The sequence below is a fragment of the Pipistrellus kuhlii genome, unplaced genomic scaffold (genome assembly GCF_014108245.1).
Source record: "Pipistrellus kuhlii isolate mPipKuh1 unplaced genomic scaffold, mPipKuh1.p scaffold_m20_p_3, whole genome shotgun sequence".
NCBI lineage: Eukaryota > Metazoa > Chordata > Mammalia > Chiroptera > Vespertilionidae > Pipistrellus > Pipistrellus kuhlii.
In genome coordinates this window covers 55,723,165-55,737,231 of record NW_023425529.1, presented here as the reverse complement: position 1 = coordinate 55,737,231, position 14,067 = coordinate 55,723,165, and the positions used below count along the sequence as shown (strand labels likewise).

Sequence of the window (14,067 nt, the reverse complement as noted above, 5' to 3'; positions counted from 1 at the left end):
TTCAGCTGTTACTTACTGGCAGATAGCACCCTGCTGCTTTTCACAGCCAGATGTTATATTAGTACCCTCCTCAGTTTTGGTGCTCTCAGCTAGGGAGCCCAGCTTGGGGATTAGATCCCAGAGTTCTCAGTGGCACCGCCCACACCTCACCCCACCCCCATAGTTGAGATATCATCTTCAGGATTTCAGTTGCTATCTGTGGGCTCCTGGCCAGCCCTTTCATGCCTCCACCCTTCCTACCAGTCTCTATGCAATCTCCACCTTTGATCCTTGGGTGTCAGGGTTCTCTCCTGCAAGTTTTTCATTGATTATTAAGGAAGTTTTTCTGTACTTTAGTTATAATATTAATACTAGTTTGTTCCTGGGAGCATGTCCATGCAGCATCAACTTACTCTGCCTCCATTTTTAACCTCCCTCAGCCCATTTCAGTTTTCTTGTCTATAAAATGGTGCACTTTTTACCTTCTTTGTAACATAGTTGAGATTAAAAGAATTACTATATGTAAAGTGCCTAAAACACCCCATATAACTATATATATATTTACTTATATTTATTTTTAGCTATAATCCTAACAAATGTTATTCATTATGATTATCATTATTTATTTTACCCATAGAGCCCTGTGAAATATTTAAATCAAAGCTCTGCCCCATCAACTTTAGTGCGAATGGCAATTATGCTAAACTAGGAAATCAAGAGACCCTTTCTCAAACATACACAGAGTGCTATCAGTGAAACCAAGGAACTGCAAGGGTTTCTTGATGGTTCTCACCATCTTTATACAAACTCCTCTTTTGACTTCCCCTTGTGAAGCTTCTGAGAGGTAAGAAACAGGCCTCTCTCTCTGAACGATACCATCAGAGCCTTTCACATTTGGCTTAAGGCTCACTCTTCATGCCTAATTGACTGAGAAATGAGTCCCTCCAAATTTGGATGTGGTGAGCAGTTTTAGACTAATTTTCTGAAGTTCTTGGTGAGACATTCATAGCACATTAGCATCAGGCATTACTTTCATTGATGTTATGATATAATATGGAATAATGTATCATAACAAATAAAGTGAACAACCTGGCAGAAAGATGCAGTTTGGGAATGGAAGAAGCATCTTCAAGTTCTGACACCTCACCCAGTCAGAAGCCAGAGAGTACAGCCCACCTGCCTCTCAAGTCAAAGAATCCAGGTTGTCATGTGCAATTGTCAGTAAAGTCCCTTTGATGTTGTCTTTCTTGGTTTTATTAGACGAGTTTGTATCTGATTTATTCCAAGCATGCCTCTAAGCAATTATGTATCTTTCCATTTAATCCTCAAAGTGGCCCTGTGATGTCCATGCCCATTTACAAGTGGAAAGTAAGGCTCAGCTGGATAACCTTCCCAAAGACCCAGAGCTATAAAGGCTAAATAGGGATTCAAACCCATCCATCTGACTTAACGTTGGCTTTGCCGTCACATTACCACTCATCCCTGTCTCTGTCTCATTGATGAACTTTCTCAGATCCCATATTAGAAAAGCAAAAGACAGCGTTTGGGAGTTCAGTTAATTTGTTAATTTTTCCTTTTCAATTGTGGCCAGATTATTTTAAGAATAAAGTCTTACTTTTTAAAAAATAAAATCATTAAGCAGTTTTTTCATGACATGTACAACAAATCCATCATTTTCCCTTAAAGTCTTAAGCATATTTAGAAGAGAATGGTTTAAGTTTTTTGCCAAATTTGGAATAAAATCTCTACTCACTTTAAAATCAAATAACTTGTTTTATTTGTCAAGTAATACAAACATATATACTAGTATATTTAGTTGCAATTAAAGTAAAGCTGAATGATCATGTGTGTGTTACTCCAATGACATTGGACACTTATCAGGCCCTTTGAGCAAAGTACTTTAACTAGCAGAGTAAATTCTATGAATGACTACATATTATAGCCATACTATATTAACTAGTGACCCAATACACGAAATTTGTGCACATTAAAAGGGAATTAGAGGAACTATTTTAATATTGCTATTTACCCTTTTTCTATTATAGAAGTGTCAGAGATGAAAGAAAATTAGTAAAATGTATATGAAAATCTTCCTTCTGTCAGAGTCTGGGAACCACAGTCAAGTCTCCACACACACACATGCACCTCATAATCACGTGAGACCTAGACCTGGCCAGCCCTACTCCCATCAAGTTTGTGGAAATTTTCCAGAAATTGGAACAAAAATAAATGAAGGATCTAGAATAGATAGAAATCATTCAGGATGAGTTCAAATAACAACCATTACAGAAAGAAAGAGGAAAGCAAAGCATCAAATCATTTTATAAAATTGCCTAGTGTTGGTGGATATAGCTTTCCAAATTGATGGGTCCATAGTCATGCGTGAAAATAGACCCATACCACTCAAAGTGTCTCACACTCAGAAGCTCTCAGGAGTGAGATCCTTCCAATGAGAACAGTGACAGACTTCTGGCTGCTAGAGGGGAGGGCAGTTGGGAGATGGGGTAAAAGGTGAAGGGATTGAACAGTACCAACTGGCAGTTACAAAATAGTCACATGGATGTAAAGTAGAGCATAGTCAATAATATTGTGATAACTATGTATGTTGCCAGGTGGGTACTGGAAATATTGAGAACACTTTATAAAGTATGGTTGTCTAACCACTATGCTGCACACCTGAAGTAATACAAAATACTATTGAATGTAAACTGTATTTGAAAGAAATAAAAAATAATTTAAAAAGAGAACAAATGGAGAAGGAAGGCTCCACTTAAAGGGGAGGGAGGTGGGAAAGCAAGTCCAGTGTGGCTGGGAAATCCTACCAAGAAACACTATGTAGTACATTTCATGTGCTCTGGTCCAATCTACAACAGAACAACAGGTGAGAACAGCCTACAACAGAAACGGTATGAGACAAGCACAGTTAATGAAGTCCTATTAACATTTCCTATGCACTAATTTAGACAGTTACTATCTCCATCACCATTGTACAGACTAGGAGACTAAGGTGCCTAAACACTGCCTGCTCAAGCTCACATGACTAATAAGTGGTAGAGCCAGGACCTTAAACCCAAGCATTCTAACTGCCAAGTCCCAGTAACCACTATATCATATTCCCTCTATAAGTTTTTTAAGGAAGCCATCCATTTATACAAAATCCACAATTTTGATATGTTGGTAACTAAATTTTTTCAAAGCACTACAATCCTTGCAAAGTATTCTTGGCATATGACTTCTTCTCAGGCAGTAGGTAGTTAAAATACGATGCCAGGGTGTTCATACCATGATGGAGTCCCCAGACGTTTAACATGCCTGGTGGGCCTGGTAGTGACATTGTCAGGAGCCCCTAGAGATTTGGCCCCACTTCTAAGCTCAACTTTATCCCTCCGATGGTCATCCACCCTGAAGACTCTGTCAAACCTTAAGCGTGTGCTTGGTAAAAGGAGAAAGAAGGATCTAATAAATGTGGGAACGGCCACCATACTTGTCTGTAGACCATGAGAAGTTTCCAACCTCTCTGGAAATCTGCGTGGGTTTGTCCAAGAGGTCACAGTGCTCATTTCCTCTGGTGCAAAGATGATACAGATGGGTTTGATGGCGCATCTATTATTGTTTTGTTTCAGATCATTTCAGTGGAACATGGATTTAAAAGAGAGAGAGAGAGAGAGAGAGAGAGAGAGAGAGAGAGAGAGAGAGAGAGAGAAATATTGAGTGTTCAGTCATGGTTGCTTCTGCTTGGCAAAATATTGTGTAAATTCATTGGCAGATGCTAGGAAAGTTGTACTTGCTGGTAATAACCAAGTTTTTATTTCTGTGTCCCATGCCCAGAACAATTTGCTATTCTGAAATATGGCACAAGTGAAAATGCTAGATGTGTATATTTCTCTAGAGGAATTATTTCACATCATTGCAAGGAGATAGAATTATGAATTAATTGTAGTGAATAGAATGTTTTGCATTCTTTGCTAGAAGCCAAGAATAATGATTGAATGAAGTCCCATTAACATTTTCTATGCACTAGTTTAGACATTGGGTATGGTATTGGTATATGTGTTTGCTTTTTCTTTCAATGTTGTGTTGAGATATTAAACCATCTGTTCTTGTGTATAAACATTTTTCTGGGATTCAGATGGGATTACAAGCTATGATATGGTTCTATGATTATTATGGGGTGATCAGACTGTTTATAAGAAAATTTTACTGTAGGGGCCTTTTAATGATCACTACAAGCTTAGGTTGGCAAAACATCTCCTTTTGGAAGCAAATTAGCAAATTGTTTTTTTTACAAATGTTGGTATGGTTAATTTTAAGTATCAGCCTAAATTAAATGATATTTCTAAATTCTTAAATTAAGATGATATTTTTTAATTTATTAGGACTAGAGTTCATTTTCAAGATTAATTCTACATAGACTCATTACCAGTTTCTTTTCATTTTCATCAAATGGAAATATTCCTAAGAAAATTTATAAAGCTCAAAATTGACTACTGTGCCAGATAATAATTTTATCTGTAAACTAAATAAAAGTTATATGTACATGACTATATTATGAATATGCATAAAAATATAATTGAATAGCACCAAATATTTACTACTGTCAATAAAATAAAATAGTCACATTCCAAAATATTTTAGAACATCCCAGATATGAATTTGTAAACAAAATTTAAAGATTTATAGTATATCTAGCAAGAGATTCCCACCTGGAAAAATAAAGAACTTTAAATCAGTGATTCTCATCCACTTTCCCACCCAGGACCCTTGAGTAGTACAGTACGTTTCCATGACAATGGCGTCTCTCCCTTGAAAGGCGTTAAGGACCTGAAAAAGGAACACACATGAGTACCACTAAATAGGAGCCCCCAGTGTCTTTTTTAAATATATTTTTTAATTGATTTTAGAGAGGAAAGGAGAGGGAGAGAGAGATAGGAACATCAGTGATGAAAATCATTGATCAACTGCCTCCTGCATGCCCCCTACTGGAGACTGTATCTATAACCTGCCCAGTGGCTCTCGGAGAATTCACCCTTTGTCTCCCTCTCATGAGAATCACAGATTAAAATAGGTTTAGATCTGATTAGCAGCTCTCCAATTGCTTTTTTCAATTACAGATTTAAAATTACTGCTTCAGTGTTTAAGTTTATAAATACTGTAATATAAACATTTTTACATCAAGAAGATGTAGTGACACTGGTAAAAAAAAAAAAAAAGAAAAAAAGAAAAAAAAAGAAAAGAAATAGTTCTTACCATTTCCAACAGCATGGATGGAACTGGAGAGCATTATGCTATGTGAAATAAACCAGGCAGAGAAAGATAAATATCACATGATCTCACTCATTTATAGAATATAATGAACAACATAAACTGATGAACAAAAATAGATCCAGAGACAGAAAAACATTGATCAGACCATTAAACCTCAGAGGGAAGGTAGGGGAGGGTGGGGATAAAGGAGAGAGATCAACCAAAGGATTTGTATGCATGCATATAAGCCTAACCAATGGACACAGACAACAGGCAGGTGAGGGCATGGGAGGGGAGGGAGGCAATGGGGGAATAAGGACACATACGTAACACCGTAATCAATAAAGAAATTAAAAAAAAGATGTAGTGTGCACATTTCTAATTCATTTGTTGATCATCTTTGCTTTACATACAAACTGTACTTGCATTAACTGCTGTTACAAAATAGGAAATGCATAGTTTGTGAATCGTGGATATAAAGATGTGACTATTCTATCTTCATCGTTACAGCTCCATCCAGCAGAAAACCGGGAGACCCCCTTGTCATTTCAGATATCAAAAAAGGCAGTGTGGCACACAGGTAAGGAAAGCGTCTTCTCTGTTTATTCCAAGGCATTTCTTCATAACGCAGAAATGACCCGGCCACACCTGAGGCAGACCTTGCTAATGGAGCGTGGTAGCTTCAAGCAATTGGAGAGCTGCTCATCAGATCTAAACCATGTGATATTTATCTTTCTCTGCCAGGCAGCTGCCAGGAATCAGTCATATTTGGTATTCCTACTGTCAGTGCTACTGTAGAAATTCTTCGGCCTGCTGATTTATCTCTGCACCCAGTACAGAAAGCACAGGCCTGAAAATGTATTTTAAGGTCTTTTGTGAGTCCAACAGAGACTCTCTTTCACCAATCGATCATATCCCATCTCTCATTTTCCAACTGAAACTCTGGAAGTGGCCTTAGGTATGCCAGACACCCGACATGGAGACAGCAGCTTGTGCAAGAGCTTTGCTAGATGCCAGAATGTCCTTCCTGGCCCAGCCAGGTCCTTTGGCCTTACTGCCAAATCTCCTATTTGGTCCATATCCATCCAAACCAGGAAGTCTCAAACTTTTGATTTCACAGATCAAAAATATTTTTTAAATGATTGGAGAACACTAATATAAGACTATTAACTTCTTTTAATTTTCCAGCTAAGGACTTTATTTAAAAAAAAAAAAAAAAAAAAAAAAACCCACCTATTATCACAGCCATTTCATTAAAGAAATATTTTAACCCTCAAAAAATAGTAAGTCCCTAGCTGGGTTGTCTCAGTGGACAGAGCATCAGCCTGAGGACTGAAGGGTCCTGGGTTCAATTCTGGTCAAGGGCACATGGACAAGGGCACAGATATTTTTTTAAATAATTAAATGCATAAATCTGTTTTTTAAAAAAGGTAGTGGATGGGTGTAGGTGAATAGGTAGAGGCTCCACTGTGACAGAGAGACTCACAGGTGAAGTGGATTAAATAAGACAGCAGTTTGTCTTTCACATAACAGTGGGGAGTGTGGCAGGTGCTGCAGGGCTGGGAAGCAGCTCACCATCCTCACTGCTTGCTCAGCATTGCAACCTTGTAGCCACAGAAGGGCGGCAGGGGTGGTGCATCTCTAGGGCGTGATCCCAAAGTAGGAAGGGAAGAAGAGATGCTGGGAAGCAATTAGCAATCTCTGTCACAGACCCAAAGCATAAAGGATAGTTCTTATCAAAACATAACTTGATTGCCAGCATGGCTCAGTGGTTGAGCATTGGCCTGTGAACCAGGAGGTCATGGTAGGATTTCTGGTCAGGGCACATGCCCGGGTTTCGGGCTCAGTCCCCAGTGGGGGAGGCTTGTAGGAGGCAACAGATCAATGATTCTCTTTCATCATTGATGTTTCTCTATCTCCCTCCCCCTCCTCTCTGAAATCAATAAGAATTTGTTTTTTTGAAACAACATAACCTTATTTACAATTGTGTGTGTATAAATATACGCACACACAAACACACACAATTGTATTATTTTTCTTATTTCATGGTAGACTTATAAACCTTCAGAGACCTGCAGGGGCTCCACAGCTAGTATTAGGCCATCAAAGGCCACCCTCCAGATAGCAAGTATGGAATTCCCCTTTTCTCCCCACAGGGAGTTACCCGTGCGGGTGGAGATGGCAGAGGCGCCACTCTGTCCATCCCACTCTGTCCATCCCACCTTGGCTGCCCTCACTCCCTCAGCCCTGCCCTAGCATCTAGACTGCCAAGGGCCCAAAGGGGCACGACAACATGGAGAAGCACAGGAGGCCAGACATCCCCCTCCCTTCCTAGGAGCCTTCAAGTCCCTGAGTGAAGCTGACAGTGTTGTCCTGGCTAATGGGAGGCAGCACACACAAAAAAACTGTTTTTAACCCTCTGTGATTTCCAGTCATGGCAGCCATCCAAAATAAGACTGGGAAAACGGGGGTAGGGGAGAGTCAATAAAATCCAATTTAAAGGCAGTTGAGGAAGCCTTTTTCTCTAAAGATTACCATAATGCTGCATGATGCCTGGGCACGTGCTCATCATTGCTCACGTGTTGCTCCGCATTTGCCAACAGGACCGGCACGCTGGAGCTTGGAGATAAACTGCTTGCCATAGACAACATCCGACTGGACAACTGCTCCATGGAAGACGCCGTTCAGATCCTCCAGCAGTGCGAAGATCTGGTGAAGCTCAAAATCCGCAAGGATGAAGATAACTCAGGTACTGATAGCCTCGTCGTTAAAGCCGGTGTCTCTAACTGCCCATCTGCCACGGAGGCTATTAGATCTTGATGTTTTACATACAACAGCTGGCTGGTGACATTGCAGCAGAGTTTTACACGGCTAAGAAGGGCTTTAAATTGTGCATTGGGAGTTTAGTATCAATTTTAAGTAATGGTGCTTTTAAATGATATAATTAAGATGGTGTCATTATAGAACCATTATTACAACTGTATTTAAATAATCTCTAAAGATGAAAACTAAATTATCACCCAGTACCACCCTAATCCAATGGAACAAGTCATTTTCAAGTTTATAGTTTATATTACATAATTATAATCATAGTGCATGTTACATTTTTACTTAATTTTATAAACCAGTTATCTTTTACAAACCCTTACTACATTTTTTATTTACTGCCTATAATTTATTTACCATTCTTCTCTTCTTGCTTAGATTGCTTTTAATTGTTCATTATTGTGGGTAGTGCAATCATGGATATCTTTAGGCATAGATATCTTTATTCAGTTGTTCATCCTTTGAATTATTTCATTAGGCAATATCCTTAGAAGATTGCTGAGTCAGACTGAGATGGAAATCTTATGGTTCTCAATGAGTCTTCTACCATGTTTCTTTCTAAACGGGCTGTATTTATTTTTAGTCCTTCCAGTCATATATGAATCCATTGGAGCAGTGCTTCTCAAACGTTAGTGGGTTTCAGGATCGCCTGAAGACCTTATTTTAAAAATAAATAAATAACGAGCAAACAAGTCCCAGCGAGGTGGAGTTAGTTGGAGTGTTGTCCCGTACATCAAAATGGTTGTGAGTCCAATCCCCAGTTGGGGTGTGTACCAAAGGCAACTGATCTCTTTCTCTCTCCCCCCACCCTCCTTTCCTCTCCAAAAAATAAAATTCAATAAACATATTCTCAGGTTTAAATTTGTTTTAAAAAGCAGCAAACTCATAGAGAACATTTTTATGGTTACTAGATGGGAGAAAGGTTGGGGGGATGGGTGAAAAGGGAGGAAAATGTTTAGAAGTACAAATTGGTAGCTACAAAGTTGTCTCAGGGATGTAAAGTGCAGAATAGGGAATATAGTCAATAATGCCATACTAACTCTGTATGGTGCCAGATGGGTACTAGAATTACCAGAATAATTGTTTCATAAGTTACATAAATGTCTAATCACTATGTTGTATAACTGAAACTAATATTGTATGTCAACTGTAATAGGAAAACTAAAAATTATTTTTTTTAAAGAAACACAGTTCTTGGGCACTGCTCCCAAATGGGGCCCTGAGGTGACTCCGTGGCGCAATGGATAGCGCATTGGACTTCCAAATGGGGCCCTGAGATTCTGCATTTCCAGCAAACTTCCTCATTATGCTGCTATGGTCCAAGGACCACACTCCAATTAGCCCTGCAGTAGAAGCCCTTTAATCTAATTACTAGAGGCCTGATGCACGAAGATTCGAAAAGAATGGGCCTTCCTTCCCCTGGCTGCCGGCACCCCCTTTGCTCCAGCCCAGAGCCACCTTTTTGCCTTCCCATGCTGCATAGAGGCCTGGAGTAGCTAGGATGGTGCAGAACACCTGCTTTGTCACCATGGTGATGACACAAGTGTTCCATCCCACCCCCGGCCACTCAGCACCTTCATATGCAAATTAACCAGCCATCTTTGATAGGTTAATTTGTATACTTGCTCCTGATTGGCTGATGGGCTGGTGTCAATTTGCATGTTTCTCTTTTATTAGTGTATGATAAGAACCAGAGCTTATTGGGGAAAGTCCATTAATTGAAAGAGTCAGCAAAATGTGGGGAATTAGAGAAAATATATCTACACTAATAAAGAGAAACATGCAAATTGACCATCACTTCTCTACGCCCACCAGCCAATCAGGAGTGAATATGCAAATTAACTTAACCAAAGCTGGAGGCGGCCCCACCCCCTACCTGCTCCAGGCCTCTGGGCAGCATGCATGCAGGATGCCTGCTATGAGGGAGAGGGGGGGGGGGCCCGAGGGAGCTACAGGAACAGTGCTCTGCCCAGAGCCTTTAAACTGAAGGTGGTAGCCAGAGGGAGGGCCTGGGTCCTGGGTGCCAGAGGAAAACCAGAGCCAGCAGCCAGGAGAAGGAAGGCCTATTGCACGAATTATTTCATTCAATGGGCCTCTAGAATATCCATAATATAAGTGCTTAATTTAAAATTTTGCCAGTCATTCCAGTGAAGCCAAGGCCTTTCCTATGAGTATTCTGCAGAGTATAGTTAAGCATCTTGTTACCTGTTTGTTTGCCCAAACTATACCCATGATAATCAGTTTACAATTTCCACTTTTAGGTATTTTTGTTCATTTGTTTTACTATGGTGAGAATTTTAAAAGTTTAAAGTAATCATAATGCTTACTCATCTAGATTTTTATTTTCCCAAATGTTTTTAGTTTTTCCTCTACATAATTAATAGTATGGGTTTGCTTAATGAAACCCCCCCTTATAGGATCTTTCCAAAGCATTTGATTTTCTTTTCATAGAACCACTATACTCATATATTATACATTATGTAAGATTCATTAAATGACATAGTTACAATAACAAGTAAAACTGGGGTAAAACAGGCTTGGGGATAAATGTAGTTGATTCTAAAATTTCAAACTTACAACTCAAGAGGTAGCAGTAGCAGAAGTATATGGGGCACTAGAGAGGGAGGCCTACTAATCCGGAGCAGTTCGTGGCATGGGTCAGGAACCTCGCAGAGAATGTGGAGCCACAATTGGGTAATTGGAGCTTGGTTAAGAGAGCTTCTTCTGTTCTCAATTCCATCCATACCGATAGTACGTTAGTGTGCAAGATCTGGAGTCACCTGTAATGAAACCACCTAGACCCAGAGTTCACAGTTATGTCAGGCAGTGTGTTGACGATTCCTACCCAAAGCCAAAACCAATTGGTAGTTACATCCAATTGCACAGCTGGTAAGGATGATTCTGTCCAAATATATAGCCAACATTTTAAAATGTGCATAGGTTTCTACTTGTTATTTCCCAAACAACTGATTTTTCGTGCCAACATTTGCATTCCTCTCCTTACAAGCATGCTTCGGTTGCACTTTCTTTTTGGAGGGATAAAGCCTCCAGCATCACTCGGTTCTATCCTAGGGAAGAGGCAAAGCCCTGTGGAGAACCTCACTTTGCATGATTTGCCAAGCTAAGCAGGTAGCAGCTACTTTCCTTGCAGAGCAAAAAAGCCGACACAGAGGAATATGCTTGGAGCTCCCGGTTGGTGATCCTCCCGTTCCAAAGCCAGGCTGAGCAGACACACTGGGAGGAGTTTCAGAAACATGAATTGTTGCTTTCCTTCAGCTCATTTTCCCCCTTTGGACCTTTCCCCCCTATAACCTCTATACCTAACATGATGATAATTAGGATATGCTTATTAAGCATATTTTCCAGCTTCACTGGTTTCATTGCTCTGCCTTGCACCTTACCCAAGGAGATGGCAGCACTCTTCTCAAACATTAAGTCTTTGTTTTTCATTCAGTCATGCAATTTACTTAGTGTCTATGAGGTGGAAGCTACTGTGCCAGGGACTGCCAATTAGATTAAAAAGGACACAGGCCCTGCCTGCCCTTAAATCAGTCACCGCCTTATAAGAGAAACAGAAGAAAATCAATCATTAACAACATGATGAATGTTCTAAGGGTGTGCAGAAAATGTTAACATTGTGCAGGCATTGTGCACTGATGCCTGGAGAGCTCAAGGAATGCTTCTAACAACCTGTCTTGACATCGTCTGGGAGGTATTGTTAGAATCAATCAGAGGAAGAGTATGAACCAAGCAGGAGGCCAGACAGCATGCACATCTTAGTAGCAGATGGAGCTGAAGCAGAAACGATGTGTAAGGACTCGGCAGTAGGAGAGGAGAAAGCTCTCCTGGAGCCAGTCATCATGGTCCTTCTAAACCATGTGAAGACATTTGAGCTTACCCAGAAGCCCTTGGGAGGGCTTATTGCAGGCGAGTGAGGCCATCGTATTTGGTCAGTGACCACCAGTTGTAATCATTTACTAGAACAGTGGTCGGCAAACCACAGCTCTCGAGCCACATGCAGCTCTTTGGCCCTTGAGTGTGGCTCTTACACAAAATACCAAGGCCTGGGCAAGTCTATTGTGAAGAAGTGGTGTTAGAAGACCTTGAAGTTTAAAAAATTTGGCTCTCAGAAATTTCAGTCATTGTACTGTTGATATTTGGCTCTGTTGACTAATGAGTTTGCCGACCACTGTACTAGAGTATTGAATAAGTCATTTGAGAGCATCTGAATTAATTGTTTCTAGTCCTTTCTGGGAGAAGCTGAAGAATAAATAAGAACACTAGATTGGCTTCCCATCTGACACGCTAGGAAATGGAAAATTAACTTCTCAGCATCAGTTTCCTCATCTATAAATGTCCCTTTACTGCCTACTTTGCCTGGCTGCCTTAAGATCAAAAGAGGTAATAAATTGAAGCGCTCAGCAATAATGTTTGGCACTTACGAGTAATAAGGCCCAATGAATGCTAATGATCAACAGTTATTAGTAGGGTGCTATTAAAGCTAATTTTAGCTTCATTTTTACAATAGCCCCATCTTTGGAACACTTGATTGTAGGCATCTCCCTCCCTCTACAGCCAAGGCCTTTCTGCCTTCAGGAGCCTTCGCATTTGTTTTTTTTTTTCATTACCACAGAAACATAAATTAAGTAGAGCCACACTGTTCCAAAACAATGGCTGTTACCCAATCCCCAGATCCCCAAAGATGCAAATAGCCTTCTTGAAATAAAATCTATTGTTTTGCCTTGGTTGCATCTAGATTCATTATAAACACAGATGGGAGAGTTTGGAGATCTGAAAAGGTACCTCGAAGCAAAACCGTAGAGAATTTGGAGGAATTGTAGGAAGAGGCAAAAGGAGGCTTCCAAATGTGTCTCCAATCATTTCTAGGGGTCCGCTGAGACCACACGACAGCCAGGAAGCTGTTCCGAACGGCTCATTTACTCAGGCTGTTCCCCTCCAAGAAAGGTGGCCATCCTCTGAAATGCATTCCATCACTTGGTTAAAATGAACTCTGATTGACCCGCACGTTTATGGATTCCGAGGGCTCTCTCCCAAACCCAAGCCTCCTATTCGGCCACAGGAGCAGCTGCCGTTATGGATTCGCGCCAGAGAGCGCTCATTCTGTTAAACAGGAGGCACTCGAGAAGCCCAAAAACAACGTTGCTGATAATTGATGCTGCAATTCTGCATCTGTTCTGCGGTCCCATTCATTTTCTTAACTAGAGCCAAGCAGAACAAACAAGGAGGCTGGCCCCCTGTCATGTCTTTCACTAATAGTTGTAAGCCTTCTGCTGTGATGGAAAAGCTGCTGATGATACCATTAACATCTGGTTAGGCTCCCGTAGCACCTTACTGGTGATCCCACATTTTTCCTTTCCAGGAAGTCTGTTCCTTCAACACTCTGGTTGCTGCTTTCTATGCTGGAGCAGCCTGGAGGAGAGAGGGACTTGGAGAAATGGCATGAGTATCCCAGGCCTTCCTGCCAGCTCCTCAGCTGCAGAGCCAGGCACGGGTCAGCTGAGCTCCAGCCCTAGGCGGCAGATGGGACTGGCTGCGCAGCCTGGAGCTGACGCAGCCACTCTTGGGACTGTGAGGGGAGGATGCTGCAGGCCTGCTGGTTCCCACAGAGGCAGCCCAAGTCTTACCCTCCCACTCTGAAAGAGCCAGGTTGGGTTTGCATCACTTTGGAGAAGGAAACAAGGCCGTGGAGTAGTGGGGAGGGTGGCTCCCACAGCTCTCTGCCCTTGGAGCTGGTGACTGCATGCCTGCGGACATGAATATTCATTCGTCTTCACTCACCTGTTCAGGCATCCACTGAAGCAACTGTGGGGCATAGATCAGGGCTCTGAGGATACACAGATGAAAATTTTGTTTTCAAGGTGATCTCATTCTAATGGAAGAGACAAGTAGAGAGAGAATTAAACATCCAGTGAAAAGGACTGGCTAGAGCACGCCTTCTCTGTGGGGGCAAAAATTGGTTCTCAGAGAGGAAGGAACCTGGGATGTTACATCACAGTG

General features: G+C 41.0%; 1 protein-coding gene across 8 annotated transcripts in view; it reads left to right on the top strand.

Annotated features, from left to right (window-relative positions):
* Positions 1-14,067, top strand: part of GRIP1 (glutamate receptor interacting protein 1) — a 658,373-nt gene that overhangs the window by 599,200 nt on the left and 45,106 nt on the right. For all 8 annotated transcript variants that reach the window (XM_036455350.2, XM_036455348.2, XM_036455354.2 and 5 more), the window contains 2 exons: positions 5,734-5,803; positions 7,827-7,972. In XM_036455350.2, coding sequence (XP_036311243.1) covers positions 5,734-5,803; positions 7,827-7,972 — 216 coding nt within the window. The remainder of the gene's footprint in view (positions 1-5,733; positions 5,804-7,826; positions 7,973-14,067) is intronic.